A 19204-nucleotide genomic window follows, 5' to 3' on the forward strand; every position below is an offset into this window, starting at 1 on the left:
GCAGAAATAAATCCTGTATAACCAGGACTTCTAAGGGTTCTTAAAACAGTACCAGTATTGGAGTACCCTTCCCCACCCCCCCAGCCCACAAGACAGCTGCCAGAGAACATAGCAGCAAGCTCTTAAGAACAATGATCATCCAACAGTATAACTTCCTGTCACACATAGCATCATTTTCAACTCCGTTATTGTTATTTAAAGGAAACAGTAAGCATTCGACACTCCTAAACTGACATTGTGCTTAGTGAGAAATGAAACAATTCCCCCAAGGTTTATTAAACATGGCTGTGAAAAATGAACCATAAAACAGAAATATAAACTGATATTTGAAAAAAAAACGGATTTTACCCAGTGCTCTTCCCATGAAAGGTTGTACAGTTCACTGAATTGGAGGTAAAAAGGTTAAAGGAAATGTGTGTATGTGTGTGTGTGTGTGTGTGTGTGAGTGAGTGAGTGAGTGAGTGAGTGAGTGAGTGAGTGAGAGAGAGAGAGAGAGAGAGCACGTGCGCGCGAGCTGAGTGGATAATATTCCACCTATTGTGGTAGTCAGTACCTCAGCCGGCCAAGTCAGACCAGACCTTGCCATCCAAGCACTGTTAACATTACCTGGCAGGGAGTCTGGGAGAAAAATATTTTATGAAGAATTCGGTGTAGTGGGGAGGCTGTCAATGCATTTCCATGCTTTGTCTACTGAGCGTAGCCACTTCTTGTCACCGCTAGGAAGTGTAATGCAGAGCTATGCAGGGTATAGTAGGGAAGGCCTGAATCCTCAATTGTATAGCTCCATCATTACATCTCTGGACTCGGCTCACAGGCTCAAAACATCAGGAGAGCAGTCCTCCACAACCTGAACCTGCTGGCTGCAGTATTCTAGCTTCCCTCTCCGCCAGGCCTCTCTAACTAGGAGATCTTTAACCTGGTAGTGGTGCAGGTGAAGAATGACCAGGTGCAGTCTCTGAACTGGAGCTGTTTTAGCTGTTAGTGAACGGTGGGCTCTATCAATCTCCAGCGAGGACGGGAGCATCTTCTTCCCAAAGATCTCACAAAGCAGACTGGAAAAAATTTCAGTAGGACGCCTGCCTTCAATAGATTCAGACAGGCCCAGGATGCATAGGTTCTGCCGACTGCTCTGGCCATCCAGGTCAATAACTTTAGCCATAAGCTTGATATTGTTTTCACGTAAGCTGGAGCAGATGTTTTCCAGCTGAGAGACGCGCTGGCTCAGGTTGCCCGTAGCGAGCTCAAGAGAGGGTAGACATTGGCCTTTTGGTCAAATTTTGTTTCCAGCAGGCTGAAAGAAGATTTAAATTTGGCCATTAACGCCTCACAGTATTGGTCTAGTAGCGTGGAGATAGCCTCTACCGTCAAGCCAGCCGCCAAATCATCTTTTTTCCTGGATTTAGTGCTCTTTGAGGTCAATGTGAAGCGAACGTAGTCGCAGGCAGGGGGAAGAGCAAAAAGTCCAACAGTTGGTTGTGAGAAAAGGGGGAAAAAGGAGTGTGGAGATGAAAAGTATGACGGAGCGCCCGTAATCTGCAACTACTCCATGTGGCTGTCAACTGCAATTTCTTTTACAATAACAGTAGTGTGGGTACTCACCATGTGTGCTGTTGTTTTCTTGAAGGAAATATGTGAAATTTTGAGAGTTTGTAAACAAAAGTGCTAGGCACTAAGTTATTGAAGATTGCAATAAAAGCAAGAAATTTATTTTACTTATACAAAACTTAACCTACATTTAAAACTAAATATAAGCTTTGTCAATTTATAATGTAATTGATGGAACTGTAGCTTGCACTTCCTTCCAGGTTAGATGCAGTAAATTGAGATCTTGCTGTACTTCCTCGAGGGTTTGCTGTAGAGTCGGCCCTCCTTATCCACGGGTTCTGCATGCACAGATTCAACCAACCGCGGATCAGGAAAACCCGGAAGTTCTCTCTCCAGCACATTGTTTGAGCATGTAGAGACTTTTATTTCTTGCCATTATTCCCTAAACAATACAGTATAACAACTATTTACACAGCATTTACATTGTATTAGGTACTATAAGTATCTAGAGACGATTTTAAAGTACAGGCAGTCTTTAAGTTGAAGTTGTATGTAAGTCGGAACAGGTGCATCCGGTATTATTTAGCGTCAGTTAGTCAAACGTTTATCTTAGTATATAGTACATATTTTACCTTTCAATGCATATAAAACACTTAGGAAACGTATGTATTTCAATAATTAAAGCACTGCGTTGTTTAGCAATAATTGTAGCTTTCATTGGGGCAGGGCCTTTCACATGCTCCATTATTCTTACTTTATCCTTTAAAATTGTTCCAATCATTGACCGACTGTAGCCTAACCTTTTCCAATGACCTCTTTCCGATCGCTTTATTTCCACTTTATTTTCAATCGTGATCGTTTTCCGTCAACGGAATAGAAACTCTGTGGATTCAGCAGCAGTCGCAGGCGGCGGGTCCAGTGCTCCTCCAGGTCCTAAAGTCCACCCACACTGAGACAGGTTAAATAAGGGACTTCAGCATCCGTGTTTTTTTGTATCTGCGGGGGGTCCTGGAATCAATCCCCCGCGTATAAGGAGGACTGACTGTACATTCTTGGGTTCATCATCATCAGTCCCAGCAATCCTCTTAAAAGAATCATGGACAACAGCCTATATAATCGACTCAAAGTTTTTGTCACTTTCTTTCAGCTTCTTGGGGTTTATTACACTTCCTATAATTTCTGCATCACAATTTAATTTTACCAATTTCATTCGAATTTTCTGTACACTTATCACTTAGATGCACACTGGGTTTTTCAAGGGAGCATTCTTAAGCATGCTAACAATTTCTGCTTTCTCTGGCAATTCTTTACGTTGAACATTAAAAGCATCTAATTTTTCATCAGGAGATTCTTCAGCAAACATCACTTAGGCAACAATTTTCTCGAAACTCTTCTTGGTCTCACTTATAATTGAATCTTGTACACAGGCAACATTATAAATTGTGTCTTTTAATGCTGTACAAATACTTTGTGTTGTTGATAAATATTTTCTCAGAAACTAATTCTGATTGATGAAACATTTGTCTATTTCAATAAGCCTTGAGACTGGGGCACCCTCAGAATGTCTGAGTGCAAACCATCTGTATAAATCACTGTCTCGCTGCTTTAGGTTTGTGTAGAATACACTGTTTGTCTACAGATTTATTCAACTCCAACCTTACATAAAATTGAATTATCTTTCCATGGGTTAACATCACTGATAGTGAATGAGCATACTTCGTATTCCTTCATCAAAATGTTCAGATTTTCAACCTTGCAGATGTCCATCTTCTTGTTTAGTGTCAACACACTAAAAAGTTTCAAACCTTTATCTGAAGACTGTTTATTCAATGCCATAATAGGTGATTGTGTTGATATTTCTCGATAAACAGAATACCATCAGAGTAAAACACAATGGAAATGGAAGACACAAACAAAAATGATTACTGCCTGTATCACTACAAGAACCTACAGACAGCAGTGAAACCAAGGAGTACCAGTAGGGCAACAATGAAAACCTACCAGCCTCATCTGAAACTACATTATCATATACAACTGTCAAGTGCTGGTCTGCACAGTTACCCGAGATGGTGAAGTGAATCAGAAATTCAAGGATGCCAAATCACAAAACTTTTGTGTATAATTCTATATTCACAAGAGAAACTTACAATTATCTAATTTTGGACTGAATTCAGAACTAGTCTTAATGCTTTATCATATAACTTCCATAGGACTTTGGAAAATATCATCACTTCAACAGCATTAAGAATGAATTTCAGTCTTATTCAGTAAATACTGCATTTAACAATTAAAACTTACACAATTAATATTGTATGAACAAAAGTATGATAAGTTTCATTTTAATTATTCACACAACCTGGCCCTGATGTTAGATTATGCTGATCTTTTATTACAATGGATGTGAATTGTGTTGTTTTCAGTGGAAAAATAAAGGTACGTAGCAAAAGCACTTTTAAACAAATTTTGAATTCTTATAACCTCATTTTTCAAAATCAAAAATCATAACATTAAATGAGTGTCTTGTAAGAGTTAATCTGTCAAAATGTTGAGTATGAACTCAGTACACATTCAATACATAAACTACTTACCAGCTGGGAGGTTTCTTTCTATGGTGTCCTGTGTCGTTGCATGGAGACGTTTCATATAGTCTTCACTATACCAGACTCTCAGCCTCTCTCCAGGGTGAATATCCCTACATACACGGAAGTAAATCTTCTCCTTGTACTGGAATGCCATGAGATTCTGTTCATTCTCTTCTCTTGATATTACTACATACCTAAGACAAATGTATGACCAATGCTTAGAAAATATAAGATTTCAACAAGATATACCATATTTGAATTTAGGATTCCTGAATATAAGGGTAGAATTTCAACCCCAATTCCAGACATTTGTAACTTTAAATTCCTTTGGCAATAAGGTCAGGTCAATTCAAACTGAACAAGTGTACTGCACTGATAACATACTTATTGAGCAAGAAAAACAGAATCGCAATATTTGCTACCTCTATGGTACTGCCTAGGCTTGAACAATCAAACTAAATTTATAATAATAATAATACTCAGGAAAGGTAGGTTCAATTTTTAAAATATTAAAGAAGTTAGATAAAGAAGTTTTATCTTTAAAGAAGGGCATAAACTCTCATAAAAGTTAACAATCAAAACAGCTTTCCTGCAAGATCTAGAAAAGATATACTTGCTTGCACTTTGAGATTTCAGTTAAAATATTCTATTCCCTTCCCTTTACATTCCAGCTATACTCAAACCAACAGTGTTAGTTTTGACCAGAGCCCCAACTTACCTCATCCAGTTGGCTTTGGTCTCATCTGTGCCATCAATAGACTTATAAGTGTTATTCTTGCCAAGTATCTGAAATAACAAAAGAGATTAATATAGAGCAAGAAGCTTTGAAATAAGCAAGAGTTCAATGATTCAGAAAATCTGCAATACAGAAGGTCATACATTTCCAAGCCAGTCAAAAAAGAGCTGCCTAACTTAGTCTTGTTGACCAGTGCTAAGGCCATAGTCCTGCAAATCACAACTCTTCAGGAACACATCCATCAACTTTTTAAAATGTGAAAATGATTTCTGCCTCTACCATCTTTTCCAGCACTGAACTCCAGACCTGTACTTCCTTCGTGCAAACAAAATCTTCTCCCCTCTCTATCATTTTCCCAAACACTTTAAATCTTTGCCTACTGGTTTTTAATGCCTCTGCTATGAAATAAGACCTATAGTCCAATTCAGTCTCTATAAGCTCCACATCACTTTATATGTATCTCAATTTTCTCCCTTCAGTCTCCCTGTTCCAAAGAAAACAATCTCAGCCTATCAAACTTTCTTTATTACATCCCTGTTCTTATATTCTATGCTTTCGCTATAAAGGATACCTTTTTTATTTATTGTCTTCTGTTACCTTGAAAAAAAGCCTAAAAATATACTGTAAGTTCCAAGATTACTTTCTTTCTCCACATATCAGAAACAGATTCAATGTCAACGGCATATGTCATGAAATTGTTAATTTAGCAGCAGCAGTACAATGCAATACATGACAATATAGAAAAAATAATATGTATATGTGTATTAAACAGTTAAATTAAAAATAGTGCAAAAACAGAAATAATAAAATAACCTATTTTTATTTTATTCCCTTGTCTTTTTGTTCCTCTCCAAATGCATTATCTCAAACTGTTGTATGTTATATTTCATGCACCCTACATTTCAGAGTAAATTATCTTTTTCCTCAGTAACAGTCAGATAATGTTACTTTGCATCTTTTTTCCATTTATTCTGCTTACTGTAAATTCTGGTGTATAAGCCGAGAATGTGGCCCTAAATTTTGGTCCTAAAATTAAGGAGTCGGCTTATACAGAGGGTGCCAACTTTGGAAAAACGAATACACGGAAGACAGGTCATATTTATTGGCTGTTTTTGAGTCAAATTCATTCCACTGTCGATGCATGAATTCTTTGAATGGTTTGTTTAAACTCATATCTAGTGGCTGGAGCATGGCATCAAGCCATCATAATGCCATCAAATGTTCCTCGTATGATAACCCTTTCATTCCTGGAATCATCCTTGTGAACCTCCTCTGGACCCTCTCCAATGCCAGCACATCTTTTCAAAGGTGAGGGGTCCAAAACTCATGTAATACTCAAGGTGAGGCCTCCCCAGTGCCTTAAAAAAGCCTCAGCATCACATCCTTGCTCTTATATCCTAGAGCTAATGAAATGAATGCTATCATGATATTTGCCTTTCTCACCACCAACTCGACCTGCAAGTTAACCTTTAGGGTGTTCTGCACAAGGCTCCCAAGACCCTTTGCATCTCAGATTTTTGGATTTTCTCCCTGTTTAGAAATTAGTCCACACATTTACTTCTACTAAGTGCATGACCATACATTTTCCAACACTGCATTTAATTTGCCACTTCCTTGCCCATTCTCCACATCTGTCTAAGTCCTTTTACATCCTACCTGTTTCCTCAACACTAGCTGCCCCTCCACCAATCTTCGTATCATTTGCAAACTTGGCAACAAAGCCATCTATTCCATCATCTAAATCATTTATATACAGCATAAAAAGAAGTGGTCCCAACACCAACCCCTGTGGAACACCACTAGTCACTGGTAGTTAACCAGAAAAGGATACTTTTATTTCCACTCGCTTCCTCCAAACCAATCAGCCAATGCTCTATGTTAGTAATTTTCCTGCAATATGATGGGCTCTTAACTTGGTAAGCAGCCTCATGTATGGCACCTTGTCAAAGGCCTTCTGAAAGTCCAAAAATACAACATCTACTGCATCCCCTTTATCTATCCTACTTGTAATCTCCTCAAAGAATCCCAACAGGTTCATCAGGCAGGATATTTCCTGAAGGAAACCATGCTGACTTTGTACTATCTTGTCCTGTGTCACCAAGTACTCCATCACTTCATCCTTAACAATGGACTCTAACCACTTCCCAACCACTGAGATCAGGCTAACTGGTTTATAATTTCTTTTACGCTGCCTTCCTCCTTTCTTTAAGAGTGGAGTGACATTTGCAATGCCAGAGTCTAATGACTTTTGAAAGATCATTTCTAATGCCACCACAATCTCTAACGCTACCTCTTTCAGAACCCTAGGGTGCAGTTCATCTGGTCCAGGTGACTTATGTACCTTTAGGTCTTTCAGCTTTTAGAGCAACTTCTCACATGTAATAGTAACTGCACTCAGTTCTCTTCCTTCACATACTACAACATCAGGCATCTTCTGCCTTAAGAGACACCACTATCACTTGTACAAGAGATAGGAAGATACAATTTAGGACCAGTCAGCCTCTCAAGCATGCAATACAGTTCAATAAGATCATGGCTGCTCTGAATGCAACCTCAACTCTACACTCATGTCTACCCTGGTAACATTTAACCCATTTGCTTATCATGCACTGCCTTAACAAAAATTAGATTTTGCTTCTCCCTGCTTTTGAGAAAGAGAGTTCAAAAGACTCATAGCCCTCTAACAGAAACCTCATGCCTTAAATGAGCAAGCACTTGTTTTGAAGGTGACTGCTTGTTTTAGACTCTCCCACATCAAGACGAGTTCACCCTGTCCAGGTCCCTCAGAATCTTGTATTGTACTGTGAACAAGTACATTAGGTTGTTTTGTGATCATCTTAAGATTTAATAATTAATAAAGTTGTTATTTATTATTTCAGAACTTTGTGCTGTTGTAATCAATATAACAAGCTCCAGAAATAGTTACACACACACAAAATGCTGGAGGAACTCAGCAGGCTAGGCAACATCTATGGAAAAAAGTACAGTCGACACTTCAGGCAGAAACAATTTTTTGATTTATAATTCTTCACTTAACAACAAATTTTCTGGAAAAGTTTCAGTTTTATAAATTAAGGGATACCAGTAACTCCATAACATGTTCTGAGGATTCATATTACTCTGTAAGCAAAAGGATTTCTTGCCTTTTCCTTGTGATGATGGGAATATCTTTAATTTGACCACTGTTCCATTCCTTATTATGACCATATTATTCATTATACCCATTTATCCAGACTCTTTAAATTCCTCATCAACTCCTTCTATTGCCTACTTTTCATCTTTGCTAGCTCCAAGTACAAAATGGTATCCTCTTAATTCATTGTAATTTTTAATATGTAACACTTCACCTTTGACTGCAAAATGTATTTTCATTAAGTAGGATTTATAGAGCTTCTTTCATTAAATTATAGATTAAGATTAAGTGTCTTGGGCTGGAACTATTCTAACATCATCTTCCATTATTGTTAATGAGGACTCTTTCAACATTACAGATCCGAAAGATGCTCAGCAGTAACAAATTCAGAATGCTCTAACAACAGTGCCCAGTTCTCAAATTTACACTCCTGTTAGACAAAATTCACATTTGATTCTTGCTTCATAAGAAGTATCAAAAATACATTGCTTAAAAAGTATCTATAAAGTTATTGATGCTCTTTTCTAACAGTAATACTCAATTGACAAGGATATCTCCTTCCACCTCTTTCCCATCCCTCCCCCTCCATCTTTTGGTGTAATCCAACATCATTACATTAAAAGGTACATACCAGCCATGAGAAAAACCCTGAGGATTTATCAGTTTGACACACTTCTCCTTCATATGGTCCAAATATCCTTCCTCTTGAAATGATGGAATCTAAACAACGGACGTCAATCTCCCCTCCAGGCTCCTTCACAACTGCTACTCCAGCAGGAACCGAAAGAGCTGCCCTGTCCGGCGTACCTACAGGTATAGGTGTATCAGCAATAAATACTGGATATCCATGAAGAGCACATTCATCCATGAAGTATTCTTGGCAGGTCTCACAAACTAGGATAGAAACAGCAAGAGACTATAGTTAGATACATATTTACAGGAGGAAAATGTAATTAAATGAAAACAATAGATTACATAAAATACTGTTAACAATTTATCTTTTCTATCCTTTTCACTAAAAGATTCCTGATTTCTAATCTTCACAAGTTAATCCAATGAAGTCCACCATGACAACCTTTTTGTCTCACAGATCATTTTTGTAGCAAATTTTATCCTTAATTTAAAGTGAAAATGTAGTTGAAGACCTCAGACCTAATTTGTGGAGAAAAACCTTACATATATCTTTTCTACTTTTGGTTAAATCAGTTGATATAATTAAACAACTGGACTTCTTTCTATTACAAAACTTACACCAGTAGTCAAATTGCTCAGGGGATTCATTCATCATCACTTCTTCACCTTTGACTTTCCCCAATTCCAGTTCCATTTCTGTAGGATATGCCTGGGTATATTCTTTTGCAATGCTATAGGAGGACATGGAAATCTAAGATATAATAAATGAAATTCACATACTGTTCAGCCGATACTAAAATTTAAACCAAAATAATAACAGCAAAGCTTCAGTTTTCTGAAGACTAAGATTTTAGCTTATTTAAAATGTTACAAAGACTTAGAACAACAACCAGCAGTTGCAAGATCTTATGATGTCTAGTTCTGTTTAAATGCATTCCTGGAGATTTCATCATGATTTGCTACTAGTTGATCTCATGGAACCAACACATATCTTTCATCCTGCTACAATCCCAACATCTGTAAATTTAAAATGAAGCACACTGCATATTTTGATTTCTGGATATATGCAATCTTTATTGTCTCATCTGAACATTTTTCAGGATACTGAGCATAACCATACACAATTGTACAGAGAAAGATGAGTAACAGACTAATAAATCATTTCAACTGAACCTTAATGCTTCAACCACCAGTTACGGATAATAGGAATACAGTGCCTTGTAAGAGTAATTCCAGTCAAGATGTTGGGTGACATCTACCAGATAGTCCATGAAACTGTTTCTTTCACTTCACTTACATCGTCTTTTTATTTTAAATTTGTTTCTGGTACTGTTACTGATGTACAGTTTGAAGATGGACCGAGCAATCTGACACTTTTCTGTCTCCGAGAAGATTCCAGGAGGCAAGCGCCCTTGAGGCCTAGAAGCTGAGAGCTCCATTTCTCACCAATCTTGCCGATTACTGGAAATTGGAGATTGAAATATCAAAGTGCGTGTAGAGGCAAGCAAGTGTTCAGCACCATCTACCAGCCTCTCACTCGCTGCTGCTGGAGGAAGGTGTCTGCTTGTGATGGTCTCTCTCTCACTACTCCTCAAGGGACCCCGAATTGAAATAGTCTCTCCTTCCCTCAATGCTGTCAGAGAATAGTACCAAAGTTCTGGGTCTGCGATTTATAGATTAGACTGTAGTTCACTTGGACTCTTTCAGTTATATGTATTTATAGTCTGTGCTTTCGCCAGTTCTTTCTTGTTGCCATTTGCGTAATTTGTTTTCTTGTGTGTGGAGAGGTGTAGATGTATTTCTTTGAACAGGTTCCATGGTTTTTCTTTGTTTTGTGGCTCTCTGGAAAAGACAAATCTCAGAGTTGTATACTACATGCATATTTTGATAATAAATTACCTTGAACACCTAACCCTTTGTTTACATAAATTATTAAAACCCAAGAATTTGATCAATTCAACTGAGAATTTTTATCTGTGAATCATAAGCTCCTTTCTTCCCACAGTAAAGCCCACAAAACAGGGAAAATTGTAAAGAATGAGAAACTAAAAATTCAATAGCTAAAATGTCAGTAGTTTAAAAGTATTTATCCCCTTTTGCTCAATTCTTAGTTGAACCACCTCTTGCAGCTATTACAGACTCCAGTCTTTTTTAGCTTTGCACAACGTGATGGAGCAAGATCTGCCCATTCCTCCTTGCAAAATTGTTCAAACTGCGCCATGTTAGTTGGGGAGCAGTGGTGGACAGCAAACTCGAGGTCTTGCCAGAGATGTTCGATCATATTCAGTGCAAGACTCTGACTGGGACATTAAATTTCTTCATTGGAAATCACTCCATGATTGTTCTGGAAGTGTGCTTGGGGTCGTTGTCCTGCTGAAAAGATGAACTTTCGCCTCAGTTTAAGCTTTCTGGCAGAGGATAGCTGATAGTGATAGAGAATCACTTTGCATTTCGCAGCATTCATCTTCACATCAATGTACCCGCCGGTGGCATCAGCACCAGACATTGAGGCGAATGTTCCTGAGTTTGAATCCAGCTCCTCCCACGCTTTCCCATGCAGGATTGAGTGTCAAGCTAGCAACTCAGCCTTTTAAAAAACAGTCAAATGCTACGGAAACAACAAAAATGACGCCTGTTGCACCACAAGGTGCGAAAAGGAACAACAATCTTCCCATCAACCCTGACCAGATTTCCTGTTCCATCTGCTGAAAAGCATCCCCATAGCATGATGCTCCCTCCACCGTACTTTGCACATACTGCTTAGTGTTAAGACCAGAAACTTCCACTTTAGTCTCCTCCAACCACGAGACCTTCTTCCATATCTTTACAGTTCTTCTCTAAGTGATGCTTTGCAAAGTCTTTACATACAAGGATATACTTTTTTTTAAGCCAGGCTTCTTCCTTGCCTAAATATCTTATTTATACAAGGCCTTAGATTTTGTGGAGCCATTAATTTCATCTCCAGTTGCAGCCACTGACTTCTGCAGCTCACTCTATTTGACCATTGGTGTCACAGTAGCCTCTCTTACAAGTGCCATTCTTCTCCTGCAAAAAATTTTAGTAGAGCAACCTGACCTAAGCAGTGTGGCTGTTGTTTCATATTTTTTCCACTTTTTCATGATGGACTGAATTGAGGTCCGAAGTATGTTCAGTACTACTGAGATGGTCCTGTATCCTTTTCCTGATTTGTGTTTCTCTATTATCATTTCCCTTTTGCCTTCATTTTGATTTGGCCTGTTGAAAACTTACCATTCTGATGGACCTTACAGAGAGGGGGGTTATTTATTCAGGTGATTCTCCAATTTTCGGCATTAACAAATTTGGTGAGTTGCTTAGGTAATATACAGTATTGCACCTGAGGAAAGTTAATGTGGTAATTACAAAGGGAATGAATACTATTTCAGCCTCACAATTTTGGGTTTAATTTTTAGTAAATTGTTGACAGGGTTTGGAATTTTTCTTTTGATTTGACATGATGCACAATGTATTATAGAATAGTTCAAAATAATCCTACTTTGATATATCTTAAATTTAGAAAATAAGACAGTAAAATTTGAAAATAGTTGTGTGAGCTGAATTTTTTTTCAAGGCACTGTAAATCATCAGTCCCTTTCTCTATTTTAGCAACCAAACTATTAAAGAACCTTAAGGGTATATTAAAGTACACTATTTTTTAGAATATTAACATAGAAGTGTTTTCATATATCTGGATCTAAAATAGTTGTTTATTTTTAAGCATATGAAGACATTTTTAAAAAATTAGTCACATGCACTAATACCACCACTTACTGCAATGCATGACAATCACACCCTTATGTGCTTATTTACACAAAAAGTATACCGTACATTGTTCAATTTGGAAATACAAGAAGCAAAACATTACAGCATGATTCACAAATTATTGTCTGAAGAAAATTGAGCCAAATAAATGATTAATTTATTCACCCTATGTGACGAGAGGATGCAAGGATGGTGAGGACCCAAGTGCTGGAGTATCTGACGCTAGAATTGAGACATGAATTTAAGACTGAGACGAGAACAGGGTTCTTGACTAGATGCTAGATGAGAACCTGACGAGACCAAACAATAATCCAAATGACACAGAAATCCTAAATGCAATCACAGACTGAACCAATGTTGGGCAATGACTGAGTACCAAATTTGAGCTCAGGTGCACTTTAAATATCTAAATCTTGATGCTGAGACATGGCTGCCAATTAGCTGAGCGGGCCAGAAGCTTTAAAGGGACCGCACCAGCTATCCATACTCCGGAGAGTCAGAGCACCTAAATCCCGGAGGTTAGCGTGGTTGGATGCATACCATAGCACCCTAACAACATCATGATTCATTCACCCAGTAACTTTCAGCTGGTTACTGGCCTTCAACGTGCTCTTCGCATGGCTCACAGCATATTCATTCAAAGTCTAAATCTGAGCATGGTTGACAAGCATAGTGAGACACAATTGAGGCATTAAGTAAGGAAAGGTGATTTTACTTGATACTCTGCAATTGCCTGAATATTTTTTCCACCTTCATATGCACAACCAGGAAGTAGTTCGTGTCACTGTGGCCATCCATTTCAAGCCAACATACACAAACCATTTCAACTGTGTCTCAGTCTTGCAGCAAAAGCAAATAAAAATTACTTTAGATCACAGAAAATTGCCCGGATGTTAAAAACAAGAATTCACTCTCTATCATATTTATATATAACGTACACATGCTGGATCTAATAAAGTAGCCACTGACAGTATGTCCGTGGCCTTCTACTGTTGTAGCTTATCCACTTCAGGGTTCGATGTGTTGTGCATTCAGAGATGCTTTTCAGCACACCACTGGTGTAATGGTTATTTGAATTACTGCTACCTTCCTGTCACTTTGAACCAGTTGGGCATTTCTTCTCTGAACTATCTCATTAACAAGGCATTTTCAGCCACAGAACTGCTGCTCACTGGATGTTTCTTTTTCACACCATTCTCTGTAAACTCTAGAGACTGTTGCATGTGAAAATCCCAGGAGATCAGCAATTTCAGAGATACTCAAACCACCCAGTCCGTCAACGGTCAAAGTCACTTGGATCACATTTCTTCCCCATTCTGATGTTTGGTCCGAACAGCAACTGAACCTTTTAACCATATCTGCATGCTTTTATGCACTGAGTTGCTGCCACATGAAAGGACAGTACATTTGGCCCAATTAAGCGGCTGCCCCAATTAGGTGAAGTTTTGTGAAAATAAGTTAAAAAGGTATAAAAAAAAAGACAAACTACCATTTAACTGAGAAACAAGTAATGACAGGAGACCTGTATGGGAGAGTTTTTAAGGTGGAAAAGCTATTGCACTGGGGCAGTTCCACTCCTTCGACCTTGTAAGTCCGGGTATGAGTAAACATCATAACTGGGGGTCTTCCCATGTTGCAGTGGATGACCATGACATTTTCCATGCCTCGTCGTGCCTTATGCTCTCCACATAGCCTTTCAGAACTGCCTTCCTACCCATTGGATCTCAATGTAGGTATCATCCACCCAGCCCACCAGAGCAGTCTTTGTACTTTGCAACAGACATGTCCCTATCTCACCAGGGTATGAAACTCACCAGCTACCCTCAGTTGGTTTAGCCCTGCTGTCGAAGAAATGGACCAGAGTGTAGCCGTTATCATATGAAAACTGCTACTTGAAGCCACAGGTGAGAGCCGAATGTCCAATGGGGAACCAAAGATAACATTCAAGATAATAACTTAAAAACAATTTGTTATTCCGATTTTGGGTGCCCTATCCAAGTATTGATGCACTGAGAGATTTGTTAAAAGTCAGGCGACCGTTGGCTTGGGGAAACAGTAAACATAAAGCCAGTTGGCAGATGATAATTTGAAGAATATACTTTTCACTCATCTATAAATAGATAGTAGTGTAGGATGGCTTTGATTTCTATATTCCTGATAGCATGCTATACTTTACTGAACATGCTCTCGACTTCTACAGGCAGCATATGGAGGTGGTCACTACCTGCTGTCAAGAAAGATGCAGCATTGTCCTGCAAGCATAGATTGGAGAGCACAACAGGGAAAATATCCTCTCAACACCTGCAAAGCAACAGCATAGAACAAGATATGGTGCACTGCAACTTTATGATTCTGTTGCACTTTCATAATTGGGTTTTCTTTCTCCAGGCACCCCTTTGTAAACTATGTTATACCAGCAATCACAACATTCCCTGAGCTTTACTAAAAGCTAAAAAATTATTGATCTACCAAAATGGTCATAGTGTAGCAATGTGCTACACACAGCGCTGAAATAACGACATGCAGTCAGTAAGTCGTTTCGAGACTAGCTTATTCAAACTTCGCAGCGCTGGCATTTAATCCCTAGTGCCCGTCCTCTCCGGGCGGAAATGACGTCAGGGGTGCATTACCAAAGTCTCTCTCCACGCGCTGGATATTTGTGAGCTGGTTCGCCTGCACAGAAAGTGGGTCGCCACATAACCCCCCCCCCCCCCGAAATGGGCGATACATCTCCTAATGTCCACAGTCTGGATCAGCCTCTGTTTGGGAGGTCTGCCTCTGCACCGTGTTGCCTGAACCTCGACCGGCTGCACCAAGTCCACATAGGCTGGTTTGAGTCGGTCCACCTTGAAAACCTCCTCTTTTCCCCCTAATGTCCAGAACATACGTGGACCCGTTGTTGTTGATCACCTTGAATGGCCCCTCGTATGGCCGCTGTAGCGGTACCCAGTGTCAGCCCCTTCGTACAAATACAAACTTACAGTTCTGCAGGTCTTTGGGTACATGGGTTGGGGTCTGTCCGTGCTGTGAAGTTGGTACGGGGGCCAGGTTGCCGAGCCTTTCGCATAGTCTGTCCAGGACTGCTGCGGGTTCCTCCTCTTGCCCCCTTGGGGCTGGTATGAACTCTCCTGGGATGGCCAGAGGTGCGCCGTACACCAACTCGGCCGACGAGGCGTGCAGATCCTCTTTGGGCGCTGTGCAAATTTCAAACAGGACCCACGGAAGCTCGTCCACCCAGTTAGGTCCTCTCAGGCGGGCCATGAGAGCCGGCTTCAAGTGATGGTGGAAGCGTTCCACTAGTCCGTTCGACTGTGGGTGGTAGGCAGCAGTGTGGTGTAGCTGCAATCCCAACAGGCTGGCCACAGCCGACCACAGGCTGGAGGTGAACTGGGCGCCTCTGTCGGAGGTAATGTGGGCCGGTACCCTGAAGCGTGCTACCCAGGTTGTGATCAGTGCTCGGGCGCAGGAATCGGCAGATGTGTCGGTGAGCGGGACCGCCTCTGGCCACCTCGTGAACCAGTTTACCATAGTTAGGAGGTACCGCGCTCCTCATGACACTGGTAGGGTGGACCTCTACGATATCCACATGAATGTGGTGGAACCTCCGGTAGGTGGGTAGCCGACCAGGGATCGGACACCTTCATGAATGCAAAGATGAACGGTTTGTGGTCCGTGAACACGGTGAACGGCCTGCCTTCTAAGAAGTACCTGAAATGCCAGATTGCCAGATACAGTGCCAACAGCTCCCGGTCGAAAGCACTGTACTTGAGTTTGGGTGGTCATAAGTGCTTGCCGAAGAACGCCAGGGGTTGCCAACGCCCCTCGATGAGCTGCTCCAGCACCCCACTGACTGCTGTGTCGGATGCCTCCACCGTGAGTGCGGTTGGAACGTCTGTTCTGGGGTGCACCAGCATCGCACCATCTGCCAAGGCTTCCTTGGCTTTGACGAAAGCGGCCGCAGCCTCCTCGTCCCAAGTAATGTCCTTCCCTTTACCCGACATCAGGGTGTACAAAGGACGCATGATACAGGCTGCTGAGGGGAGGAATAGGTGGTTCACCATACCAACGAACTCCTGTAGGCCTTTGACCGTGTTGAGCTGGGCAAAGTGGCGGATCTCGTCTACCTTGGCGGGCAGAGGTGTTGCCCCATCTTGGGTAATCCTGTGGCCAAGGAAGTCGATGGTATCGAGACTGAACTGGCATTTGGCAGGGTTGATCATGAGGCCGAAATCACTCATGCGGGAGTAGAGCTGGCGGAGGTGGGACAGATGCTCCTGACGACAACTGCTGGCTATAAGGATGTCGTCCAAATAGATGAACGCAAAGTCCAGGTCGCGTCCCACCGCATCCATTAGCCGCTGGAACATCTGTGCAGCATTCTTCAGGCCGAACAGCATTCAGAGGAACTCGAACAGGCCGAACGGGGTGATAAATGCTGTTTTGGGGATGTCTTCAGGGTGCACCGGGATTTGATGGTATCCCCGGACAAGGTCTACTTTGCAAAATATTCTTGCCCCGTGGTCCCAATGAGCAGCGCTTTGAATGCTTCATATCTGCCATCTTCCGGGGGCAAATGTATGAAATCCGCAACCTGGGCGGCCGTCTCCTGGTCAAGGGCGCTCACCACGTGATAGTAACGCGTGGAATCAGAAGATATCTGCCGAATCTGGAACTGGGCTTCTGCTTGGCTAAACCACACGCATAGTTGCAGCGTCCAGAAAGTCAGCAGTTTTAGCAAAACTGTGTGTACAGATGAAAAGTCGGTCATCTTTGGTCCAAATCCCGTTTGGACCATCAGGGTCACCAATGTAGCGATGTGCTACACACAGCGCTGAAATAACGACACGTAGTCGGTAAGTCGTTTTGAGACTAGTTTATTCAAACTTCGCGGCACTGGCATTTAATCCCTAGCGCCCGCCCTCTCCGGGCGGAAATGACATCAGGGGTGCATTACCAAAGTCTCCCCCCGCGCGCTGGCTATTCGTGAGCCGGTTCGCCTGCGCAGAAAGTGGGTCGCCACAATAGATTCATAGTTATAGAGCTTGGAAAAAGACCCTTTGGCCCAACTGACCAAGATGCCATATCAAAGCTAGTCCCATTTGTCAGTGTTTACCCCAAAACCTTCTGAGCTTTTCTGTATCTATGTACCTGCTTAACTGTCTTTTAGAAGCTGCTATTGTACCTGCCTCAATCATTTTCTCTGGCAGCCGATTTCACATAGATACCACACTTTGTGTAAAGTTGCCTGTCAAGTTGCTCTTAAATCTTTCCCTCTCTCCTTATATCTATGCCCTCTCGTTCTTAATAGCTCAACTCGGGGGGAGAAAAACAAGTGCATTCACCCTATCTCCCTTCATTGATTTTATACACCTCTATAATACCTCAAGCCTCCATAATGACAGCCTGAATTTCTTGCTTAGTTCGTTAGTTATATCCCTGACATTTGATGTGCTTCACCCAGAAATCAGTCCTCAAATCAATTATAATTCTAAGATAAATTGCTGGATGTTTCATATACCAATATGTATATACCATATGTGGATAACATATACCAATATGTCATTGGTATAAAATGTGACATTTCTGTCTATAAGAGCCTGACTTTTGCCCACAAAAATTAAGCTTGAATGTACAACCCATTTCATAATAATGTCCTTCTGTAAAAGAACATGAGGCATACTGCTAATTCTGTGTTATGTAACATATCAAAATAGGCTGCCTCATGTACAGTTGCTCTCACTGTACATCACACAATTATTGCAAAAATATTTAATTAAACACAATAAATTTCGCACCTTCATCCACAAAATTGAGTTCAACAGTTTGATCTGTACTATAAATTTATAATCAGCTACACAGGTTAATTTTGCATTAACTGTTATATAGAAAATAGACTATTACAGCATATCATTATACACTAACTTTTTAACCTATTCTAGGGTCAATAAGAAATATAGCTAAATTGTATTTATTTATTTTGACAGTTAAACTCTTACTACCTGATTTGAAAACTAATTGCCTGTTTAGATGCATCTAATTATACTGAGTTCACAAACGTCATATGTGAATTCTTTTATTTTTTTAACTGGCAAGAAAGTAGAATTGTGCTTTTGCAGCATATTGGTAAATTAAATTCTAAATTAATCCAACCTATTGACAGTTAGCCAAGCTAAACATAGGCACGATCTTCTCAGACCAACAACTACAAGGAGTTAATGTGAAGAATGAAAGTTGCGTCTCAATTCCTTGATGAATATTCTTGTCAAGATATCAATCTCATGTCAATATCTTCATAGTACTAAGAGCTACCTGGGTGCTGTCATATGTATTTGCTTCTGCTTCTGTGCATGCAGCACTCCCTCATGTATTCAAAACGTACCTGTTTAACATTATTAAGTTATATATGTGTACAGTTTGGGGGGGGGGGGGGGGGGGCAGGGGCAAGGCGAAAGGGATCGCCATTTCCTGATCATAAACACTGAACCTTAGCCTCAGCACCATATGACAAATATACAAATATGCTGATCTCTGCAATGTTAAATTGTAAATTACTGTATCTTTTGTTTAGAAATTTGCTACTTAATACCACATTAAAGCCCAATTTCTTGCCAGTTCTGAGCTGTAAAGTCATGTTTATTTCTATACTTTAGATATCTACCTACACTTCATCTTTCACCTATTAGCATACAACCCTCAGGCTCCTAAACCAGTGTGGATAGCTTCTTGCCTCAGAGCTGAACTGACTCCACAATCTATAGCCTGAATTTCAAGCACTTGCAACTTATGTTCTCAATA

The 19204-nt window shown here is 40.4% G+C and overlaps 1 protein-coding gene across 1 annotated transcript in view; it reads right to left on the reverse strand.

The window, feature by feature from the left end:
* LOC132397121 (uncharacterized) overlaps positions 1–19204 on the reverse strand; it is a 98974-nt gene that overhangs the window by 58695 nt on the left and 21075 nt on the right. The window contains exons 3-6 of the mRNA XM_059975446.1: positions 9248–9360; positions 8628–8890; positions 4846–4913; positions 4134–4321 (exon numbers count right to left, since the gene is read on the reverse strand). Coding sequence (XP_059831429.1) covers positions 4134–4321; positions 4846–4913; positions 8628–8890; positions 9248–9360 — 632 coding nt within the window. The remainder of the gene's footprint in view (positions 1–4133; positions 4322–4845; positions 4914–8627; positions 8891–9247; positions 9361–19204) is intronic.

The sequence above is a fragment of the Hypanus sabinus genome, chromosome 7, assembly GCF_030144855.1.
Source record: "Hypanus sabinus isolate sHypSab1 chromosome 7, sHypSab1.hap1, whole genome shotgun sequence".
In the NCBI taxonomy this organism is placed as follows: Eukaryota; Metazoa; Chordata; class Chondrichthyes; order Myliobatiformes; family Dasyatidae; genus Hypanus; species Hypanus sabinus.